Here is a 25,651-nt window from a genome sequence, read left to right on the forward strand (position 1 = left end):
TAAAACTCTTATCATTATCAAGCTAAAATCATTAAAAAAAATCTGGAAACCCAGCTTCTGGTTGGTATCAAGTCAAAAATCCAGATAATGGTATGTTCAGAAAATGACACGAGACAGGGAAAAATCTGAGCCTTGACTTAGGGACATTTTGAACCATGGAAAGGCTTATTCTAAACAAAAAAGGTTTTTAGACAATAAAATACAACAAATAAGACACATAACAATTGTTTAAGGAACAATTTATGCTTTAGAGTTTGTAAGAATGGAACTTACAGCACAGAGAAATCCAGAGCCTGGTGTAGTATCCAGCCCTAGAAGCAGCCTTGTGATCGAGATCATGTAGTCCTTCACAAATGACTGCAACCAAAAAAAAATTGCCATAAAAATTTCATTTAAAATAAAAAATGAATGAAAATGTGTACCACAGCAAAAGTTTATGCTGGAACAAGCACATTAATATAAAACTATCCAACAGGCCCCATAAAAATCTCTTAATGTGAAAAGATAATTGAAGTTCCCCAATGTGCCAGTGTCCACGTGTACATTATATATCTATAATAGCAAACTGGGGACCCTGGGCACAAGGGAATTCACCAAGTATCCCAGTGGATTGGCGAGGTTAGCCAGATTTCTGTTTTTCTTGATTTACCAGCATGTTATTTTTGTATACTAATAAAGATTATTTCTGCAGTGATAGCAGTTTTTCTTTGAGCAGCTGACCCTGTCCAAAGTTAGAACAAAAGGGTCACAGGAATGCACCATTCGTAATTGTTTGTTTTTACCATAAATTTCCATATTTTTAAAAATGAGGATACATGCATGCTGCACTCATACACTGTGGCCTGAGGGAGAGTAACCATGTTAACTGACCGACTGGTGCTTTCGAAGAGCTTGGTTTAGACAGATGAACCAGTACAAAAATTGAGAACTTTGTTATTATAATCGTTCACATTTCTATAATTTTGGCCTTCAGTTTGATGGGAACTAAAACACCAAATTGCCAACCGCACACATGATTAGTGAAGGTTCTCTAACAAGACTGCCAAGTTTGACCATGTCCCATACTTAAAGAAACTTTGATACTGTTATCGTGTCTTTCCTGCATGGTTAAGTCGAGGTTTGGTATGGGATGCAGTAAAGAAGTCTAATGTCCACTCACCTGCTCTCCTATCTGGGGTGGATGGCAAGAAACTTTAAAAAGTAAAGTGATACGCGGAAATATAGTTAAAAGCAGAACATTTCCTACAGTTGTTCCATGTTATCAGATGTTACTATGTAGACAGGACTTTCTTAGCATGGTGCGATTGCTAATTAAAATTTTTAAATTGATAAAATTACAGTTTTTTGTGTAATTGAGTAAGAAGCTCAGTGCTTTAATAATTGCAGCAATTGTGTTTATTAATCTACCTGTGGTTATTATGTTCCTCTGCAATTTTCCCACCAAAATTGATTGGAGCCGAAAATCAATGGCTTTTGCAATGCACTCCCACCGAAGTTATGGCAGGAGTGCACTGGAAGGACCAGAAATTAAACCTGGACCTGGATATGCCAGCCTTACATTGGGGATTCCAGGATGGCCTCCTGGAGGTTCAGAAATAATGTATAACTGACTGCAGAAGCTGCTGCTCAAGGTGATCTCACAGTAAGAAGTCCCAATATTCCTCACTTCAGGACTGTAAAATACAATAGTGTTTGCAGATTTCTAACCATGGAAAAATTCAAAAATGGACAGAAAACCAATGCCCTTTCCATTCTCCAAAAAATATGAAAACATTATTTTATAAATACGTCACATACAAAGTTTGGAAAAAGAGATGACAAGAGAAAAGAATTATCAGTATTTAGGTAGCTCTTTAGCAGCTTAGACAGAGTAACAATAATGACTCACTGTCTCAATACAGATGCATGCCTTTTTATCTGTAGAAGCTAAAATAAACGCATATCAAATCAAGTCTTGTTAGGAGGTTATTTTGGCATTTTGATAGAGTCAAACACATTAATCCATTACTTGGATAGCCTGATTATATTCAACAGAGTAACAACATTTTGCACAGTTTGATTTATTAGATGAATGTTAAATCTATATAAATGTCAATCAGCCTGCTTAAAAGTACAGATACTAATTTGCAGAACAGGTACACATATATTATAATTCCTGATTTGGCAATATTCCAAGACACATTAGGCTGGTGCCACTATGTGTTAGGTTTGATGACAGTCTATTGGCGTTGTGGATTTACTTTATTAATAATAATAAAGAAAAGTACTACCTGGTACAACAGTGTATCTAGCATGCTGATGCTGAAGACTCTTCCAGCAGCAAATGGTTGACGGAACATGAATGCCAGATTAGAACCTTTTTCACGTTCTTTCTGTTAGGAGAAACAGATTAGACTTTGTTTTTATTTTCAGCAGAGCAACACTGCCCCTATCTGGATAGTGCAAGAATTAAACAAAGTGGGTCACAACATAAAGGCCGATAGTTCTTGCATTTTATTTATAAGCTACAAGAATTACACGAGAGTTGACAGAACCTCAAAGAAACAAGAGAAGTTGGTAGAATCTTGCCGATTTATTAGTTGTACTTTGAAACACGTCATTTTTTGGATTGTTCAAAAGAAATAGATCTCTATAAAAGCAATTCAATGTTTTTAGTCAAAAATGGTGATTACTGTACCTAAATACAGCAGCTGAGATATTAAAGGGGGAATTGTTTTACTGTATATCTTCAATATGTCACACAATTTATGTTGTCATATTGAATAAAAATATTTAGTACAGTTTTTTTGCTCTGACGCTGTGGAAGGGGCATTGCAATTATGGCAATAGTTTGCATCAACACTACTGTACTTAAAGGAAAACATGCTTGACTGAACAGCACAGATAGGGTCACCTTGGGGTGGTGTGAAGTCACCACAACATTTTTTTAAAAATGACAAATACAAGTGTATTTACAGTACATTGCACATGACAATTCTATTGAACAATTCCTTTTCATTATCCATTCTATACTATTGGCCATTAAAAAAATCACCAGCGCTGCTCCAGCCAGTGAAATCAAAACAGTAAATTGGACATTCACATCAGCATTATTTTTGATGTAATTGTATTTTTATAAAATGGCAAAATTGTTAAATATGAGAAAATATAAAAATGGTCTTAAAAATATTAATAAAATATTAATAAGTTAATAAAATGTAAAATGAATATATGAAACAAAAATAAGAAAGAAATGCGACAAAAATTGAGTCTACTTTTACTTACATTAGAAAAATTGCAAATTAGTTCTCCTAATGGCTCAGTTAATTATTTCAATGAGTAGCTGAGATGCATAGAGCATCCTCAGTCTATGAGTTGCTGCTCTCAGTTGGGTTGACAGGAGACTTGCTACAATTAGCATTGGCAGAATGTTGAACTACATAGCCAAACCAGGTGAAAATAATTCAGAGGAAGTATTGATCAAACTGTATAGTGCTCTGGTCAGACCACATCTTGAATATTATATCTAGTTCTGGTCACAAGGGAGACACCCAAGGGCTGGAGATAGTTCAGAGAGGACCTATGAGGCTGATCCTTAGTGACAAAGGTCAGGGTTCTTACAGACGTTTGGAAAAACATAAGGTGGGGGGGGGGGAGATTTGAACTCTCCCCAATTGGCGGGAACTGAGCGAGAGCGCTTTTAAAATGGAGTGGCTCCATTTCCTGCTCCATTCTTTATTGACACCTTTATCCAGAGAGTGGTAAGAATGTGGAACGTGCTGCCACAACGAATAGTTGAGGCGAATAGTATAGATGCACTTATGGGGAAACTTGATAAATACATGAGGGAGAAAAGAATAGAAGGATATGCTGATAGGTTTAAATGAAGTAGGGTGGGAGGAGACTTGTGTGGAGCAAAAACACCAGTTGGGCTGAATCGGCTGTTTCTGTGCTGTAGATTCTATGTAATTATATCTAAATGTCGCCGATGTGCGATTTTAACACCACTGGTTTAGGCGGTGAATGAGGCTTTTTCTGGACTCCGACATGAGCCTCATTAATGAATGCAAATTAGGGTCCCAGGATGTACATGGGACCCCGATGGCTTTTCAACCCGCTCAACCTGTGTGTGTGTCTGTGATTTGGTGTGTGTGTGTGTCTGTAATTTGGTGTGTGTCTGTGATGCGGTGCGTGTGTGTGTCTGTGATGCGGTGCATGTGTGTGTCTGTGATTCAGTGTGTGTGTGTGTGTGTGTGTGTGTGTGTGTGTCTGTGATTCGGTGTATGTGTGTCTGTGATTCGGTGTGTGTGTGTCTGTGATTCGGTGTGTGTGTGTCTGTGATTCGGTGTGTGTGTGTCTGTGATTCGGTGTGCGTGTGTCTGTGATTCGGTGTGCGTGTGTCTGTGATTCGGTGTGCGTGTGTCTGTGATTCGGTGTGCGTGTGTCTGTGATTCGGTGTGTGTGTGTGTCTGTGATTTGGTGTGCATGTTTGTGTGCACGCATGCACCATGTTTGATGAGAACAGTATTGGGCTTGGTTATGATGCCCTAATAGTGGAGTAGCATGTCTATACTTGCTCGAGTTTCGCACATGAATAGAAGTTACTTGGCAGAGGTACCAAAGGATACCTAGACCCCCGTGGAACCCTAGCCCAACAAGGATTTAATGCCTTCATAAAGGGTGAGGAAAATAGAAAATGAATGAGAAACAAGGAAAAATTACAAATGCATCAGTAATTAAATAACCCAAAAGCAAAAACTTAATGCCAGTTAAAAAAAAATTGGAAAATGAAAAAAACACCAAAAATAATTTTATTTACCAAATAATAATTTAACAGTAGAAGCAAAATTAATTTAACAAAGGATAATCATGATGTCCAAATATAGTAATTCATCACTAAACTAAAATGAAATTAAATAATAAAGAAGATGAAAAAAGAACAGAAACACAATTATGATTGAAATCACATTTTACCTCTCAAATTGTGACTTTCACCTCTGGCAAAATGATTCAAGGGATTTTCTTTTCAGTTGCACTGGCTTCTTGCACCTCTGTTATAGTATTGAAGTACTGGCACACAGCATCAAAGGCACACAGATGATTTTACCAGTGTGACAAATGTTAAACTTGTCACTTACACCAATACCTGCCAAATTGCTGGACAGCACTGCCATAAACACACACCCAGACCGGTAAGTTGAGAAACAACTAACGGTAAACATTCATTGCAACTGTTACACTGTTCTGTGATGGCGGATTATGCAAACTCAAAGAAAGTGTGCATTTCCTACAAACCAATTTGCATCTTAGGTTATTTTGGGAGAGAAAAACTATCACTGTAACTATGAAACATTTTGCACTGATCTATTGAAGGTGTGTTATAGTACCTATACCAATTAACCTGCAGACTTTTCTTTCCATATAAATGGCACCATCTGATGAATTTTAAGATCTAAATCAGAAAATACAGTGGAGTCAGGAAGTGAAAATTTAGCCAATGGATTTCACAGTGCAATGAATTCCTTCTGAACTGTCTACACAAATAACAGATGAAAGAAGCGGAATATCAGACTTAAAAGAACATTTTCTAAGTGCCAGATTCAGCAAAGAATCAAGAATTCATAGGTAAGAGTTGGAAACACAAGAGTTTGATTGACAGACGTGCTCAAACGAGTAAAGTAAAAGCAAAGTGAAAATTTAAGGGACCGAAGCAAGTCAACCAGAAGCGAAACAGAGAACTGAAATAAAAATTTTGAAGGTGCTTCAGTGGTTTTCATCACAGTTTCAGCAGCCTCGGTCATGGTCTTTTTTCTTATTATAAAGCAAAACACCTTGTTCTGTGTCAATCAAATGCCTGAGTACCCAATCTGTGAATTCTTTATTCTTATCTGGAAACTCTTTGATCCTTTGGTGACCCTTATGTCTGGAGCATTTTTCTATTAAATCTGCTGCTGTTTCTTTAGTTTTTCTTTTAAATGTAGCACTCAGATATATTTTATGTGAATTCAGTCATTAAATATAGAATTACTGAAATGGAAAATAATTCACAAAAATGTTGTCTGGAACACATTGGTTTACGTCCTACCCAATATCATAGGTTGGACTACTTTCTGTGCTCCACTGTGATTTCTATTTACACTGAACGTTAGAGTGATACAAAAGTTAAATTAATGTACAATACAGTGTTAGTCATGCAATGACTTAATGCAATACTTCCAGGTTAACAAGTACTCGAACAAAATATAAACTGTATCTCAGACCACACACAGTTATAAATCCTCACTGCCTACTTCCCAATAGAGGTCTTACATTAACTGCATTTTGCTTGGAGGAAAACTGAAGCCATTAACAGTTTATCCGCGGCGGTTTAATGCAAACCATCTGAATTAAAAATAATTTGTGGCTATTGCAATAGCTCATTAAGTAAATGCTACACTGAGCCAGATGGGACCCTAGGTTCACTCCCGAACCTGATCTCAACCAGGGCAGCAGCAGGTGTGTTACAATGAGTCTCAGTGTCCCTGGGCTAGGGGAAATTGTGTTCCTAGTCAGTGACTGGTTGAAAAGTATATATGTGCGGCTGTTGACAGAGGGCAAGTTCAGACTCTTGTGTATTGATCCCACACAAATAGCTCACAGTGAGTCACCGCTTTGAGCAGAGAGAGAAAAAAGGGAAATGTTTGGAAATAAAAATAATTATTAAAACACAAATGGATGGTCAGTTAGGCACTTTAGGAATGTTGTAAATATTCATATGGTTTTGGTATATTATCCTGTTTGGGTCATGTTTATGATATTCTAACCCATAATAATTTATGTATATCATTCAAAGTTATTAAGATTGGTGGAAAATGTTATCCGAAATTTGTGTGCTGAATTATATCCTTAATGATTAGACTTGCTCTGCTCGTTAAAGAGATATATGACACTTCACAAGGCATAGGTAAATGATTTATGAATATTCAAATACAGCTGTTGTGCTGAATACTGTTCCTTTAAAGGGAAACTTATCACTTTAAATCTAACTATTTATTTACTTCAGTATTTTTTCAATTAATTAATTTAAAGCTGTTGGTTGTGCAGGAGATAAAGAACAACTTGGGAAGTGGCATGGGCAGCTCTTCTAAATGACAACTAGAGTCATCACTTGTATTCATTATTAAAGCAGTATTGAACGAGATTCTGAACACTTTCTCCTTCCACTCATATCTAATTATGAAGTTCATTATTCATCCATGCATTGGTCACGGCATTACATAATTAATCCATGAATTGATACCACAAAAGATGGCACTTCATTGAAACATTAAGAAGTGGTCTTCAGTACAAACACATGCTCATGAATGTTCTTGTATTTATGGAATGTATCCATTCAACAGGGAAAATTCTCAAACACCTGCAGTGCAGGAGATAACAAGACATCCCAGAGAAGGCAGGTAAGATTGTTCAGAAGATAAGTAATGTTCCTGTTGTTAAGAGGAAAAATAATGGCCTAGAAATTCGATAATGCAGCTTCAGTTTTAAAGGCTTAAAATGGGAGCCAAAGCACCCAATATGTTTGGAAATAAAAATTATTATTAAAACACAAATGGATGTATCAGTACTCCTCCATGTTGAACATGACTTGGAAGAAGCACTGAGGGTAGCAAGGGCACAGAATTTACTCTGGGTGGGGGACTTCAATGTCCATCACCAAGAGTGGCTCGGTAGCACCACTACTGACTGAGCTGGCTGAGTCCTGAAGGACTTTACCACCCATCTGGGCCTGCGACAGGTGGTGAGTGAACCAACAAGAGGGAAAAACCTACTTGACCTCGTCCTCACCAATCTACTTGTCGCAGATGCATCTGTCCATGACAGCATTGGCAGCAGTGACCACCACACAGTCATTGTGGAGACGAAGTCCCATCTTCACACTGAGAACACCCTCCATCGTGTTGTGTGGCATTACCATCATGCTAAATGGGATAGATTCAGAACAGATCTAGCAGCTCAAAACTGGGCATCCATGAGGCGCTGTGGACCATCAGCAGCAGCAGAATTGCATTCCACCACAATCTGTAACCTCATGGCCCGGCATATCCCTCACTCTACCATTACCACCAAGCCAGAGGGCCAACCCTGGTTCAACAACGAGTGTAGAAGAGCATGCCAGGAGCAGCACCAGGCGTACCTAAAAATGAGGTGCCAACCTGGGGAAGCTGCAACACATGACTACATGCATGCTAAAAAGCGGAAGCAGCATGCTATAGACAAGGCTAAGTGATCCCACAATCAACGAATCAGATCAAAGCTCTGCAGTCCTGCCACATCCAGTCGTGAATGGTGGTGGACCATTAAACAACAAACTGGAGGAGGAGGCTCCAAGAATATCTCCATCCTCAATGGTGGTGGAGCCCAGCATGTGAGTGGAAAAGACAAGGCTGAAGCGTTTGCAACCAAATTCAGCCAGAAGTGCCGAGTGGATGATCCATATCGGCCTACTCCCGAGGTTTCCACCATCACAGAAGCCATTCTTCAGCCAATTCGATTCACTCCACGTGATATCAAGAAACGGCTGAGCGCACTGGATACAGCAACAGCTGTGGGCCCCGACAACATCCTGGCTATCGTGCTGAAGATGTGCACTCCAGAACTAGCCGCGCCTCTAGCCAAGCTGTTCCAGTACAGCTACAACACTGGTATCTATCTGACAATGTGGAAAACTGTCCAGATATGTCCTGTCCACAAAAAGCAGGACAAGTCCAACTCAGCCTATTACCGCCCCATCAGTCTACTCTCAATCATCAGCAAAGTGATGGAAGGTGTCATCGACAGTGCTATCAAGCGGCACTTACTCACCAATAACCTGCTCACTGATGCTCAGTTTGGGTTCTGCCAAGACCACTCGGCTCCCGACCTCATTACAGCCTTGGTCCAAACATGAACAAAGGAGTTGAATTCCAGAGGTGAGGTGAGAGTGACTGCACTTGACTTCAAGGCAGCATTTGACCGAGTCTGGCATCAAGGAGCCCTAATAAAACTGAAGTCAATGGGAATCAGGGGGAAAACGCTCCACTGGCTGGAGTCATAACTAGCACAAAGGAAGATGGTTGTGGTGGTTGAAGGTCAATCATCACAGCCCCGGGACATCGCTGCAGGAGTTCCTCAGGGCAGTGTCGTAGGCGCAACCATCTTCAGCTGCTTCATCAATGACCTTCCCTCCAACATAAGGTCAGAAATGGGGATGTTCGCTGATGACTGCACAGTGTTCAGCGCCATTCACAACTCCATAGATAATGAAGCAGTCCATGCCCACATGCAACAAGACCTGGGCGACGTTCAAGCTTGGGCTGATAAGTGGCAGGTAACATTCGCGCCACAGAAGTGCCAGGCAATGATTATCTCCAATAAGCGAGAGTCTAACCACCTCCCCATGACATTCAATGGCATTACCGTCGTCGAATCCCCCACTATCAACATCCTGGGGGTCACCATTAACCAGAAACTTAACTGGATCAGCCACACAAATCATGTGGCAACAAGAGCAGGTCAGAGGCTAGGTATTCTGTGGCGAGTGTCTCACCTCCTGACTCCCCAAAGCCTTTCCACCATCTACAAGGCACAAGTAAGGAGTGTGATGGAATACTCTCCACTTGCCTGGATGAGTGCAGCTCCAACAACACTCAAGAAGCTCGACACCATCCAGGACAAAGCAGCCCACTTGATTGGTACCCCATCCACCACCTTAAACATTCACTCCCTCCACCACCGGCGTTCCGTGGCTGCAGTGTGTACCATCTACAAGATGCACTGCAGCAACTCGCCAAGGCTTCTTCGGCAGCACCTCCCAAACCCGCGACCTCTTAGAAGGATAAGGGCAGCAGGCGCATGGGAACACCACCGCCTCCAAGTTCCCCTCCAAGTCACACACCATCCTGACTTAGAAGTATATTGCCGATCCTTCATCATCGCTGGGTCAAAATCCTGGAACTCACTCCCTAACAGCACTGTGGGAGTACCTTCACCACACGGACTGCAGCAGTTCAAGAAGGCAGCTCACCACCACCTTCTCAAGGGCAACTAGGGATGGGTAATAAATGCTGGCATTGCCAGCGATGCCCTGATCCCATAAATTTTTTTTTTTTTAAATGACAAGCAGCGTGTGCGTACGTTCTGAGCTGGAAATGCACCACCCGCCATATTGGCATAGGCATCAAAAGGGTTGACCAGGGCCCGCACCTGAAACAGGGATTCAGGAAAACCAGGTCTACATGCAGCCTAACCAGAGACCCTTAAAGGGACTGCTGTAGACTGCCACCAAAAAGGTAAGTTTTTTGAAAAATACTTACCGGAATGTGGAGCCGGGATGGCTACATTAAAACCACGGGCTGCTACATGCCACTGTTCACCACTGCTCACCACCGCCAACCCCACCCCCACTCTGATAGCTGTGTCCCCCCTCCTGATTGTAGCCTCCCCTCTCCCACTTCCCCTTCCAGTTGCCCTCTCCCTGTGGGATCATTCCCTGCGCTAAATTTCTAGGTCAATGTCCCTGTACAGCCACAAGGAGATTCAGAGGAACCAGAGAAGATCCAGCATCTAGCTATATAAATAAAAGACTTGCCTACCTATTGGGTCACATACTTTTCCAGAAGAGGCATCAAAGCTTAAAAATTGTTTCACGTCTAAAGCGTCACCCCATCAGTAGGGCAATAAATCAATAATTGACTTAAAATACTACATATTTAAGTTATCAATCAAGTATCTGCTTAACTAAATGTGAATACATCATTAATGGCAAAAAAGTCCCAGTGCAGAACAAGTAAACAGCAGCAAACAAACAATTCAATCCCTCAATTCACAAACCAAGAACTGCCACAAAACCAACCAACCAAACTGCACAAATGAATTCTTCTCATGGTTTTCAACTGCAATTATCTTTCTTCACTTTTGGTCAGTGTGAAGAGTTAAAATCAACAATCATTATATAACATATAAAAGTTGCATGAATCTGGAAAAAAATCATCAAGCTTGCCCATAATATCTGAGTTAATGTTAGAATGGCCTCCAAGAAGTTTCCCCAAGATTGACTGTCAGGGGGCTTCAGGTGGATATTTCACCTGGGTCTTTGATGATGTGACAATCAGGCAGAACATTTATAAATAACAACAGTGAGGCACAGACAGTGGGGAACATGAAAAAATAATGGGGTAGAAATTGGTCTCGGGCGGTGGCGCAAAGCAGGCGGTATTGGATCGGCCGCCCGTTATAGGCAGTGCCTGATATTCCATTGACTGCAATAGAACTGAATATCAGACGCTGCGTATAACGGGCGGCCAATCCGATACCGCCCGCTTTGGGCCACCGCCCGAGACTAATTGCTACCTGAATATTTTCGTTTTTACAGTTTAAGAAAATGAATAACCATTCTGATAAGTGAGTGTTGTTTTTTGTGACGCTAAAATTTAACTGATGTTTGTTTAGTTTGGGGGATGATTATGAGGCACTTTGGCATTGACTGCAGACATTATAGTTGGGAGTCATTCAGCCAACCAGGCCTGAACCACGCTGAGTGGCTACCTGTTAAGATGCTAGTCATTGGAGTTTCAGTGATATAGAAAACCTTCCCTGGGCAGTGTTCCAACAACAGCTTCAGTAAGAATAACAAATCGAGCATGGGAAGTACAGAGAAAAAAAAAACTTTAATTATCATGTAAATAACTGAAGAAAAGTTCCTGGGATGAAGGGGTTGACGTATGAGGAAAGGTTGAGCAAGTTGGGCCTATACTCATTGGAATTTAGAAGAATGAGAGGTGATCTTATTGAAACAGAAAAGATTCTGAGGGGGATTGGCAGGGTGGATGCCGAGAGGATGTTTCCCCTAGTGGGGGTATCTAGAACTAGGGGGCATAGTTTCAGAATAAGGGGTCGCCTGTTTAAGATGGAGGTGAGGAGGAATTTCTTCTCTCAGAGGGTTGTGAATCTTTGGAATTCTTTACTCCGGAGAGCTGTGGAGGCAGAGTCATTGAGTATATTCAAGGCGGAGATTGACAAACATTTGAACTACAGGGGAGTCAAGGGATATGGGGAGAGAGCAGGAAAGTGGTGTTGAGGCCAAGATTGGATGAGCCATGATCTTATTGAATGGCGGAGCAGGCTCGAGGGGCCGAATGGCCTACTCCTGCTCCTGTTTCTTATGTTTTTATGTAAAAGGAAGAAGAGGTTGCAATGGTTGCATTGATTGGCACATATCAGTGATGTAACAGTCTGTCAATATACTAGGAAGTGAATTATCGTGCAAACAGATCAACAGAGGATGCAATCACAACTGCTCTACACTCTGCACTGAATCACTTAGATGGTAAAGAGACCTACATCAGAATGCTGTTCATAGACTACAGCTCAGCATTCAACACTATCGTCCCCAACAAGCTGGCCACCAAACTCCACACTCTTGGCCTGAACACTTCCCTCTGCAACTGGACCCTGGACTTCCTAACAAACAGACCCCAGTCTGTCAAATTAGGTAACCACACCTCCCCCCCCTGACCCTGAACACGGGGGCCCCACAAGGATGTGTGCTGAGCCCCCTCCTCTACTCCCTCTTCACCCACGACTGTGTGGCTGTTCATGGTTCCAACACCATCATCAAGTTTGCGGATGATACCATGGTAGTAGGCCAGATCACCAACAACGATGAGTCAGCCTACAGGGAGGAGGTCCAGCATCTCGTGAAGTGGTGCGCCGATAACAACCTGGCCCTTAACATCAAGAAAACCAAAGAAATCATTGTGGACTTCAGGAAGTCTAAAGGCGGAAGTCACACCCCCATCCACATCCATGGGGCTGTGGTGGAAAGGGTGGACAGCTTTAAGTTCCTCGGAGTCCACATCACGGAAGACCTCTCCTGGTCCCTCAATACTTCCTCTCTGGTGAAGAAGGCCCAGCAGCGCCTATATTTCCTAAGGAGGCTGAAGGGATGTAACCTGTCACCCCTGATCCTCTCTAACTTTTACCGCTGCACAATAGAGAGCATCCTGACGAACTGTATCACAGTATGGTATGGCAGCTGTAGCTACTATGACCGGAAAGCCCTGCAGCGGGTAGTCAAAACTGCCCAACGCATTACCGGCACCCGGCTACCGACCATAGAGCACATATACCAGAAACGCTGTTTACGGAGGTCACGGACCATCATCAAAGACCCTACCCACCCCAGCCACAGTCTGTTCGCCCTCCTGCCATCTGGGAGACGCTACAGATGCATTCGCACCCGTACGACCAGATTTAGGAACAGCTTCTTTCCCAGGGCTGTCATCCTACTGAACTCCACAAATAAACTCTAAAGCCTGCACATCTGCCAATGCACTTTATTATGGTTATGTTTATGTTAATGTATTACAAGCCAAATGTATGTTGAATGTTTAAATGTCTTAATCTAAATGTACACTCTCGGGAGCCGCAAGCCTACATTTCGTTGTACTGCACTTGTGCACTAACAATGACAATAAAGTTGATTATGATTATTATGATTATTAATTTCAATATAAAATAACAACAGAAAGTGCTGGAAACAATCAGTAGGTCAGGCAGCATTGAGGAGAGAGAAACGTTTCGGGTTGAACCCTTCGTCAGGCCTATTCATTTCAATTGTTTGGCAGATGCAATTTGCACAATGTTGGAAGGCATTTTTGCCTGGAAGCTACTGAATGCTGCCAGATGGCAGGTGGCTTCCCCCGACTAATGATGCCAGACCCTAGCCCCCCACTAAGTGCTGCCAAGCCCTCTTGCAGGCTGTCAAACCCTCACCCCTGCAAGCGACGCAAGGCCCGGCTTTCTCCAGTGATCCCAAACTATATCCTTCCCTTCCATAGAATGCTGCCATATATCACCAAGCTATTCTAATCTGTGGGCACTTTCATTTGGCTACTAGATACTGAAAGAAAAATGATTTCCTTCCCTTACACCATTATCCCTCAGCTTGATAAGCAAAAATTCACAAGCATGATTAAAGGAAAAAAAATACTATACTGTTTGCTGAGCCGCAATAACTTTGCACTTTACATTGGTTCTCCCACAGGGCATTTAGACAGAGATTGAGGCTAGCAAGGTGTAAAACCTAAATCCACTGCAGTCCTTGTGCATTCTTATTGATTTGCAAGCTGATTTATTGCAATTGTCTAATTTATTAGAGCAAGTTGGTGACGTGACAATCTATCAAAATACTAGGAAATTAATTATTAAATTCACTTGTTTGCAAATGCAATTTGTATTTTTGAGCCAGCATGTCACGTTAATAGGTCTGTAAAGTATGGCTTGTATCATAGATTTGGAAGAAAGGCACTATGACTTGTCTTTCTTCCACTGTTTCTCATTATAGAATTTAGGACTCAGGCAGTATCACTAATAAGGTTCTCTTTAGAACAGATAATAAAATTATGGCAAATATAATAAACAAAAAGCTTTGTGATGCTCTTGGTTACTAGATTCATTTGTGCTGAATTACCACTCATGCAGAGAAACAACACAACGGGCAAAAATAATTCCATTCCACTGATACCATTTCTTGTTTTGAATTTGAAAGCTTAAAAGCCTAGGATCAATGGCAAATTCACAGCTTTGGAACATTGGGCAACTGTTGTATCACAATAAATTCTAAGCTCATTAGCTCCTTGCACATCTTTTACCCTTGAAGAGAGCAGAGAGGCTTCTGAAAAATGTAGTAATCAAGACCACTTGCCACCTCCCTAACCTGACCCAAAAATGTGCAGAGTGCAGGTTATATCCACTGTAGTGAGCAATCAGTTCTTCAATTCCATAGTACGCCTAAGTAGAACTAAGAGAATGAAACCTAAAAATTACTCTTGGTGAAATCATTAAACAAACACTAAATGTGCTTAAATGACATTCCTCTGTCTGCTATTTTAATGCAGGCATTAACTTATTTATTTTAAATGGGTTAAGGTCTCTGCCAAAATAGTGGCCAAAGAAATATCATTTAGACAAATAAGCATTCATCCGCTAATATCGCCAACAGTAATGTCTAAGTTTATATATTTGCAAGATGATACCAAAATAATGATTGTACAGCACACATTAGGAGCCATGGTTAGCTGGAAGAGGAAAAAACAGATCACACTACAGCTGCTATTAGATCTAAGTAATATATACAAGAACTATCAGGGCTGTCAGAATCTGTCATTCTAGTTTATATATTAACTTTCTCTACACCCTCAAGAAGCAGGTTGCCTTTAAAGCAGGCTGGAATAAGTAGCATACAAAATCTTCCACAAAAAGTACAACTGAATGCTATTAACTTATATGTCTGAGTCTCCAGATTGTTCCAAGAAAAAACTTAAAATCAACTGTTATTGAGGTATCAGATAACAATTCTATACTGCCATGGCACTATTTCAGTGTGTATATTAGGCCACAAAGATTGGATTTCACTCTATGTCACACTTTCAGTTTATTACTAACCAACTTTGACCTAAAAAGATTTTCCATGATTAGCTGTACTTAGCACTGTATAGAAATTCTTCCAGATCAGTTTGATTTATGGCCTTGACTTTCTCTGCACTTTCCTGACTTTCAATCTTACTCGGTAGCAACAAGATTGCCCGATACAGGCATAAGTGAGAAGATACAAGGAGCAGGTAAAAATAACCATGAATCCACTTAACAAAACTGTTCACATTCCACCAGCAGGATGGTTAGGAACCCTAAAAGAGATTTAGAAAGATAAATGGTGAAAGAAAAACATCTTGAGCAACTCAGCCTATACTGAAAGGGCAAACAGGTACAGTAACAAGATAAGGACATCTTCCCAATAATGACAAAATACCACCCACACATCGCACTCGAAATGGAAGAAGGCCTTTCAAGTTAGAGAAAACTTTTCTCATATAAGATTAAGATGTGCAAAACAAAAAGAAAATGCACTTCATGGAAATTAGGAGGCAAAGAAAAATCAATTAAAATAAACAGCAATAGATCCAAATGAGAAACGTCACATCACTTCGTAATATTAACAAGAGGAGAATGACTGATAATAATCCCTACCTCGCCTATCCAACTTTAGACATCTCATTTAGGACTAATAACATACAGTAGATGTATATTTAGACCAGATATGGAGGTTATTTATCAGAAATGAATAAGTCATCACATACAAGTACATATTCATAATGGATAGCTCATAAAATAAATAACTGAATCAGCAGTACTGTTAGAACTGAATAAGAAGCTGTAAAATACCCTGAAAGAATTTTCCCTACAGCACTAAAGACAGAAATGAGGTGGAAATCTATTTACCCATATAAATTCCAAACTGGTTACCTTTTGTGGCCAAATACTAACATCACATGTGGAAATGATGGTTAGTTTTGTCACTTGGATATTAATTAGAAATTGGATCTCGTTGCGGGGGCCAACCTCATGTACCCGAACAGCGTTGAAAACATGTCCGATGCCATACTGGTTCGGGCGTTGTAGAGGCGTCCCTGGCGGCTACCTAAAACAGCTGTTAGGCCACTTGAATATGCTAATAAAAAGGTAAGTTTACAAAAATATGTACTTACCTGATTGTGGAGCCGGGAGGAGTAAGAGTGCTTCAGCTCCCCGGCTCCAAAATAAATTTGTGGGCCACTGCCAGCCACCACTCATCCCTCTTCCAATTACCTTCCCCTCCCCTGAATCACTTGTGGCCCTCGGTTGGCATTCCAGCCAGCCAAATTCACTCTTCCCCCTTGCACCCCCCCCACCCGCAAGCTGCCTTGACCGACATCCACAGCTCACCTGTACTATCCGAATGAAGGCGGTAGACCACTGTGTCGTGGCGCTCCTGCCAGCCTCAACAGGCACATTCAACGTGCGCTGCACCGGGATCGCTCCCCGAGTTGGGCCCAATCCAATTTCTTGGCCTAAAATCTTTAATTAAGGGGAATTGGGTCCTAGCATACTTGAGAGTAGTATTGCCAAATTTTACACTTATGGTCAACTGTTATCGTCATTTGATTTAAAGTAATTGGTGGAAGGTTTAGAGGGGATTTGCGGGGAAATTTCTTCACCCAGAGATTTTGTGGGGGTCTGGAACTCACTGCCTGAAAGGGTGATAGAGGCAGAAACCCTAACCACATTTAAAAAGTACTTGGATGTGCACTTGGGATGCTGTAACCTGCAGGGCTTCGGACCAAGAGCTGGGAAGTGGGATTAGGCTGGATAGCTCTTTGTTGGCCGGTGCAGACACGATGGGCCGAAATGGCCTCCTTCCGTGCTGTAACTTTCTATGATTCTATGATTTGAATGCAAAGATGTAATAAAGAAAGGATAGAAATAAAGACTTGCATGGTATAATTATGTTCTACAAGTAGGCTAACTTGGTAACCTGGCAGAGCCAATCGCCTACCTGTTGATTCCAGTGGAATAAAAATTGGGCAGGTTCTACAATGAACGGGTGATCCACTTCACCAGGTTACCACCCATTACAATAAGGTAGAATGCCTGTTAACGTGCTAAGTGTTTCAAATGTGGTAATTGAGTAAACCTAAATGTGGCTTCATAAGAAGGAACTAGTGGCTTAGTCCACATATTGTTAATATGCAAAAGTGCTACCATTGAGTAATTAACTGCAATTCTTGTAAATAACATAAAGGTCTGGCCTTTTCAGTGTCGATGATAAATTATGCAATCTGTCATTACCTGATGACAATCGGGAATTAGTTAATTACCAACAACAGAATGGAGGAGAAAAATAATAACTGAGAAAGTGGCAACAGAAATAATGAATTAATTTCAAGAACAATCACCATTTCTATTAATTATTAAAGGAATGAAGGATAATATGTGTAAAGTCTGTGGGTTGTATAGCGAAGTAATACACAGACTACAAGAGTAACTTAAACAGGACTTTACTATTCGAAGGTCAGGGCGAATCTGCCCAATAAATTCTGCCACAGCACTTATATACCGGTGTGGTCACCGTCGGTATTACAGTATACAGCAGCCAGGATAAAGTAGTGCCACACCTAAAATAGTTCTCTTAAAGGTGGACGGTTACATACAATAGTTCTCTTAAAGGTAGAACAGTTACATACACTACAATCCTCCCTTTTTAGCTTACAACATACTTATTCCCCATTAACATAACATCATAACATATCCAACTTCATGTTACAACAGTTCACAGAGGTAGTCTCTGTGGAAACAGTTCACAGATTCAGTCTCTGCGGGAAACAGTTCACAGATTCAGTCTCTGATCTTCTTGACTCGGTCTGGACCACGCCTCCGTGGTGTAGTCGGGTCACCTTGCTAGAGGGACTCATCCCATAGTCCTTCCCTAGACTTAACAGCTTTACTTCCATCACTTCTGAACCAGCATTGCTGACTTTTTAAAACAAACAAAAAACAGTTAGATTGCCTTGGGAAATTTTCCTACTTTCCAACTGATTTGGCTCCGTTCGGGGGACCACGTGTGTGATCGGGTAGAGGTAATAATGGTTCAGATGGTTATCATCTTCTGCTTCGTCTTTTCCTTTTTTGCTTCTTGGAGACTCTCGGGGCTCCATTGTCAGCTGCCAGCTGTAACGCCACCATCTCCCTATGTTCCTTAGACTTTAAGTGATTCATCCTGATTTCGGCACTTTGGGAGTTCTCGGCACAAGCTGGGCAGACCAGGTCCTCGTAATATTCAGTGTCACTCAACAGATCATGGTAATATTCGGTGTCGTCCTGAGCTAGGCCAGCGAGAGGGTCTTCTATTTCCTCCTTACCCAGCTGGACGTTAGCCGACTTTTGTTCCAAATCCCGACATCTGTCCTGAAGAGACTTCATCATGCGTTCAGATTCATCCCGCTTTTTCTGGGCTTCCTGCAAGTCTTTTACTAATGACCTCATTTGTGATTTCAATACTTCAACTTCATTCGGAGATTGATTGATCGGACTATTCAATCCCTCTACTGCAGTAGCTGTTTCAGTATTCTGTTGCTCTACATTGCCGTGCGTCAGCGTACTTTTGGCATCCAAGGGCTGTTCTGCTGCAGACTTCTCAGTCTGGGTTGCCACCTCAGCTCTTCCAATGACTTTTGAGAGCTCCCTTCCCTTTGAAGATTGAGGCTCGTATTTAAGTTTTTCCCATTTTAGAGTTTTATCCCTCAGCATATGAATGAGTTGGCTGACTGTTAACTCTTCTGCCATCATCCCTTTTCCATTAACTACAGGGCTGTTTATAACCTTGCCCTGGAGGAGTTGGCTGACTGTTAACTCTTCTGTCCTCATCCCTTTTCCATTAGCTGCAGGGCTGTTTAGAACCTTGTCCTGGGGCTCCTTTGCTGCTTCTACTTCGCCATCATCCGCAGCCCCCATCATTCGAATTTCCACAAATGAATCGTCCGGTGATGCTGCACCCAACTTCAGTAGGAGCTCGGAAGTCATGTCGACCAACTCAGCTTTTCCTGCCTGCAACCTGCTAACCAGCGCCTTCAGTTGCGGCACATCCTGTTCCACCGGATTGGAGCACGCCCCTTCAGAAACCGAATCAGCTTTGATTCGTTTGGCCTCCTCGTGCAGACGGTTTGTGTGCTCCTGCTCCCTTTTCTTCCCCAGCTGCTTCTGTTGTCTTTCCAGATTCTCCCATTCGGTATCATAGAACTTTTTCATTGATTTCATCTCTTGCTCGAGACGGCAATTCAATTGTTCTAGTTGCTGTCGTAATCTGAAATAAGTTTGCGTTCGAGCTCGATGTTCCTCAGTAATATATATGTCTGTAACTTGAACAGACTCAGAATTCTCTGTCAAGCTATGTTGTTGTTGTTCAAAGGAATACTGTTCTGAAACTTTGTTCTCCTCTGGAGCATAAGCCTTTATGCCCACATTCGTTCTACCAACCTTAGTCAGCAAGTTCATTTTAGACTTGTCTTTCATGCTTGGGCTGGTCTTATCGTCATCCGTTTCAGAGTCTGAGCTGATTGTCTGCCCCGAGTCCTCACTCGTTATTGCTTTGAGGTAGTGCCATTCCATGTCTATTTTCTTGATCCACTCCCGTCCTAGAAGTGGTGGTCCTCCCTCAGGTAGTACGTATAAGTCCATTCCGGGGTGTTCTTTGCCCCTGTCTCTCACCTTGACTCTTATCTTTCCCATGGGGTATACTTTATGCCCCGTGTATGTCTGCAATACGAACTTGGTATCTCTCAAGGGTATATGTGAGAATAGCCGGTTGTAATCCCTTCGATTTATGACTGATAGGGCTGATCCAGTGTCCAATTCCATTCTCACTTGGACTCCGGCTATTTTTAGCATGACCCAGATAGTTTGTAGGTCAGCTTCCTTACTCACATTATGAATTCTCAGACTACCCAGTTCCTGGCCGCTTGGGTCTGAATCCGAATTCTGTTCATCTGAACTCTTCTCAACCACCTTGTGTACTTTGTTGTACTTTTCCTGTGATGGCTTTTTTTTTGGTTGTTGGTCTTCTTCCCTGACCGGCATACTTTGGCTATGTGACCCAGTTTGCCACATTTCCTACAGTCCTGGCTTTTAAACCAGCATTGGTTCTGGTCGTGTGTTGTCTTCCCACAACGATAACATTTCGTTGCACCCGAAGTAATTTGATCCACACTGAGGACCGCTGCCTTCAGCTGCATTTCCGCAGTTCCTTTCGCTGCGGCTTCGTGTGATGCTGCAATAAGGACAGCCCTATCCAGTGTAAGGTCGTTCTCTTCGAGCAGTCGCTTTTGCGTTCCTTCCTTCGACAACCCGCACACGAACTTGTCTCGCAATGCCTCTGTCAGATTTCCTCCAAACTGGCAGTATTTCGCTAGCCTACGCAGTTCGACCAAGTATTCCGCATTGCTTTCCTCTTTCCGTTGCGTTCTCGCATAAAATTTGAATCGTTCCGCCAACATCAGCGGTGTGGGGTTCAAGTGATCCTTCAGAACAGCAACAATATTATCGAAGGTTTGATCCGCCGGTTTAACTGGTGCTAGAAGATGCTTCAATAGCCCGTATGTCTTCGCCCCCATCGAGTTTAGCAAGGTTATAGCTTTATCATCATCCTCTATTTTATTGGCCTCACAATATATCACAATGCATTCTACATACGTGGCCCAATCTTCTACCTCGGAATCGAAATCGTTGATGTTACCACGCTTAGGCATCTTCACCTCCCTGATAAACAACAACGAAATATTTCTTTAACTCTTTTTTTTTTCCAAGATGGCGGTTTCCCCGCGCTTATCTTCTTTCCCCCCGCCCCTTTCAAAATGGCGGTTCCCGCTTCTGTCTTTTTCTCCGCCTACTGGCGGTTTCCCGCGCTTATCTTCTTTCCCCGCCCACTTTCAAGATGGCGGTTCCCGCTTTTCTTCCCCTGGCGGGAGGGGTAAGCTTTTCCCTCGGGCGACGGCCGCTGGCCCTCGGGGTTTGCAGCCTGCGCTTCGGCCTCAGCGCGTTCCCCTCTCTCGACCGGGCAACCAGCTCTGGGTACAACCCGTTGACGGCGAACGGTCTCAGCCGCTGGCTGGATCTCGCTCAGTCTCCCTCGCTCGGGCTCTGTCTCTCCGGTGCTGGGCACAACCCGTTGACGGCGAACAGTCTCAGCCGCTGGGCTGGATCTCGCCCAGTCTTCCTCAGGCTCCGTCTCTCCCGCTCGCGCGGCTCTCGCTCGCTCTCTCTCGGGCTCTGTCTCTCCCGTTCGCGCGGCTCTCGCTCGGGCCCTGTCTCTCCCGCTCGCGCGGCTCTCAATCGCGCCTCCCAGCCCTCTCGCAGTCCGGTGCCTCCCTCCCCGGCTGCGGCTGAGTTCTCCGCGATTTATTTATTTTATCTCTTCCCGCACCTTACGATCCCGGTCGTAGCGCTTCGTGGCCTTGGTCACTGTCCGACCTTTTTCACCCAATCGCTCCTCCCAGCCTCTCGCAGTCCGGTGCTTCCTCCCCGGCTGCGTTCTCCGCGGTTTATTTATTTTTATCTCTTCCCGCGCCTTACGATCCGGTCGCAGCGCTTCGTGGCCTCAGTCACTGTCTGGCCTTTTTCCCCCAATCGCGCCTCCCAGCTTCTCGCAGTCCGGTGCTTTCCTCCCCGGCTGTGGCTGAGTTCTCCGTGGCTTATTTATGTTTATATCTTCCCGCGCCTTACGATCCCGGTCGCAGCGTCTCGTGGTCGCGGTATTTGTCCGGCCTTTTTCGCCGTCGCGGTCTAGTCGTCTCACGACGCTCCCCAGCCCGCTTGTACCGCGGCTTCTGCTCCACGCTGCCCCAGTCTCAGCGCCTCTGAGCCCGACTTCTGTCCGGCTCCTTTCCCCCTCGACCGTGGTCGAGTGCACCGCCCTTATCCTCCGTTTATTTGTTTCTATTTTCCCTTTACTCACAGTCACCGTGGCCGACTTGCTTCTCGTGTTGATCGGCTCACTCACCACCGTGGCAGAAGGAACAATCCGTGCCTGTTGCTGATGGAAGACTTCGTGTTTGAAATCTTCCTCCTTTCTTGGTCTGCAGACTCGAGTTTTCTCTCAGCAAAACGACGAGGGCGGGTGCCTCTTCTCGACGCTCGTTTACTTCTTAATAAGTATTGTTGCCGCAGGGTAAGATCGAACTCGTCGCCACTGTAAAGTCTGTGGGTTGTATAGCGAAGTAATACACAGACTACAAGAGTAACTTAAACAGGACTTTACTATTCGAAGGTCAGGGCGAATCTGCCCAATAAATTCTGCCACAGCACTTATATACCGGTGTGGTCACCGTCGGTATTACAGTATACAGCAGCCAGGATAAAGTAGTGCCACACCTAAAATAGTTCTCTTAAAGGAGGACGGTTACATACAATAGTTCTCTTAAAGGTAGAACAGTTACATACACTACAATATGGGTATTTTTCCTTTGTGAACTTTCATTTAATTAAGAAGCTCTTAATTCATCAGTGCTCTTAATTCATCAGTGCTCCATACCATTATACCAATACCTAAAGTAATCAACAAGGCTAATGGAATGCCGGCCTTTATCTCCAGGAGATTGGAATTCAAAAGTGAGGAAGTGATGCTTGTTGTAAAAGCTTTGGTCAGGCCCCATCTGGAGTACGGTTTTCAATTTAGCCACCAAACCTCTGGAAAAATTATTAGGCCCTGGAAGGGGCACAGCACAGATTCAGCAGAATGATACCAGGGCTTAAAGGGTTAAATTATGAGGGCAAGTTGCATAAATGTGGCTTGTATTCCCTTGAGTTTCAACGGTTGAGGGATAACTAATCGAGGTATTTAAAGTTGTAAAGGGGTTCGATAGAGTAGATGCAGCAAAACTATATCCTCTGGTGGGGGAATCCAGAACAAGAGGCATAATCTTAAAATTAGAGCTAGGTCATTTAGGAGTGAAATCAGGAAGCACGTTTTCACACAAAGGGTTGTGGAAATCTGGAACTCACTCGCTGAAAAGGCTGTGGACGCGATGTCAATTGAACCGTCAAGACCGAGATTGGTACATTTTAATTAGATAATGGTATGAAGAAAATAGATCAAAAGAAGGTAAATTGAATTGAGGTACAGACCAGCCATGATCTAATTAAATGGTGGAACAGGCTTAAAGGGCTGAATGGCCTGCTCCTATGTAACCAGCTTAGCTAAGAGCTAATGAGGCCAACATTCATCTATTCAGGAAATAAACATCAGGAAGACACATCTTATGACTATTTTTTAAGAAACGCTGTCAAAATCAAAAGGGCATCTAGCAGTCAGTAAGAAAGACTATTGTATGAGCAGGAATCCAAGGTAGCAGTGAATTAATACTCACCTGCAGTGATGCTTCAAAGCAGCTATTGTTCCAAATGATCACTACAAATTTACCAGAAGTCTGAGAATCAAGGTGGGGGGTGTACAATTGTGCTGTTAAATGGCTGACTTTGCCAGCAATGTAAAGCCCACTTCATTTCACTAACCAGGCCTGAAGGCACAGGGTTATGGAAATATGCAAGCCAATTATTGGTGGGGGCAGCGAGGCCCCGAACATGAAAAGAAAGTTGCCAAATGTGGTGATGTGCTGTTGATAGAGTAAATGCTGCTTTGGAGAACCTGGCAGAAAGCTCAAAAGAAGGTGCCTGATTTTTTTTAAAGCACAAAGATCAGAGATGATAAATCAGAGCAAAGGGCAGGCGTGCGCAAGAGGGAAAGTTGTAGTTACAAAATATAAATTCAAAAGAAGATACACTGATGCACATAAATCTTAGCGAGCAGGTAACAAGTAAAAGTAGAGTTGAACATAACAGGGTTAATCAAATCACATCATACATGTCATGATGGAAGAGTGAATGTACAATAAAACTGGTATTTCCAACAGCCAAAGGAGTTTCAAGGGAATTTTATGAATGTATGCTTCCGGCGCAGAATCTAACCCACTGGGAGTGCTTATTCGGTGGTTGGGAATGTGGCTCCATGATTTTCCATCATGATAAGCCAGAAGCGCACATCAGGAATTAATAAAATGACCCCTTATGTATGAATTCTCACTATTTTTATGTTGAAATAAATAAATGTGTATATTTGCGCTAAGTAGTGGGCCTCTGAGACCTAAAAGTATCAATCCCATATAAAGAAACAAAAGGTGGCATTTTTCCGATGGGAGAATTTTGAAGGTGTTGTTGGATCTGTAGAATACCACATGAACTATTGGTAAGTAGCATATCTATTCATTTATTTGGTACCATATTTAACCAGATGCTATATGATTTACACAATATGGCACATCCACATGTCCATATAGACGGAATATGTGCAAATCTACCTGTCGCAGATGCATCTGTCCATGACAGCATTGGCAGCAGTGACCACCACACAGTCATTGTGGAGACAAAATCCCGTCTTCACACTGAGGACACCCTCCATTGTTGTGTGGCACTACCACTGTGCTAAATGGGATAGATTCAGAACAGATCTAGCAGCGCAAGACTGGGTATCCATGAGGTGCTGTGGGCCATCAGCAGCAGCAGAATTGCATTCTACCACAACCTGTAACCTCATGGCCCGGCATATCCTTCACTCTACCATTACCATCAAGCCAGGGGACTAACCCTGGTTCAATAAGGAGTGTAGAAGAGCATGCCAGGAGCAGCACCAGGCGTACCTAAAAATGAGGTGCCAACCTGGGGAAGCTGAAACACAGGACTACATGCATGCTAAAAAGTGGAAGCAGCATGCAATAGACAGAGCTAAGGGATCCCACAATCCACGGATCAGATCAAAGCTCTGCAGTCTTGCCACATCCAGTCGTGAATGGTGGTGGACCATTAAAAAACTAACGGAAGGAGGAGGCTCCATGAATATCCCCATCCTCAATAATGGTGAAGTCCAGCACGTGAGTGCAAAAGACAAGGCTGAAGCATTTGCAACCATCTTCAGGCAGAAGTGCCGAGTGGATGATCCATATCGGCCTCCTCCTGAGGTCCTCACCACCACAGATGCCAGTCATCAGCCAATTTGATTCACACCACGTGATATCAAGAAATGACTGAGCGCACTGGATACAGCAAAGGCTGTGGACCCTGACTACATCCCGGCTGTCGTGCTGAAGACTTCTGCTCCAGAACTAGCCGTGCCTCTAGCCAAGCTGTTCCAGTACAGCTACAACACTGGCATCTATCCGACAACGTGGAAAACTGCCCAGGAATTGCCTGTCCATAAAAAGCAGGATAAATCCAATCCAGCCAATTTCCGCCCCAT

General features: G+C 42.9%; 1 protein-coding gene across 1 annotated transcript in view; it reads right to left on the reverse strand.

The window, feature by feature from the left end:
- kcnt2a (potassium channel, subfamily T, member 2a) overlaps positions 1 to 25,651 on the reverse strand; it is a 163,510-nt gene that overhangs the window by 44,659 nt on the left and 93,200 nt on the right. Inside the window, exons 3-4 of the mRNA XM_085982388.1 lie at positions 2,271 to 2,372; positions 274 to 357 (exon numbers count right to left, since the gene is read on the reverse strand). Of these exons, the coding sequence (XP_085838514.1) occupies positions 274 to 357; positions 2,271 to 2,372 (186 nt within the window). The remainder of the gene's footprint in view (positions 1 to 273; positions 358 to 2,270; positions 2,373 to 25,651) is intronic.

The sequence above is a fragment of the Somniosus microcephalus genome, chromosome 3 (assembly GCF_052327205.1).
Source record: "Somniosus microcephalus isolate GS21.2 chromosome 3, FLI_Smic_1.0, whole genome shotgun sequence".
Taxonomy (NCBI): domain Eukaryota; kingdom Metazoa; phylum Chordata; class Chondrichthyes; order Squaliformes; family Somniosidae; genus Somniosus; species Somniosus microcephalus.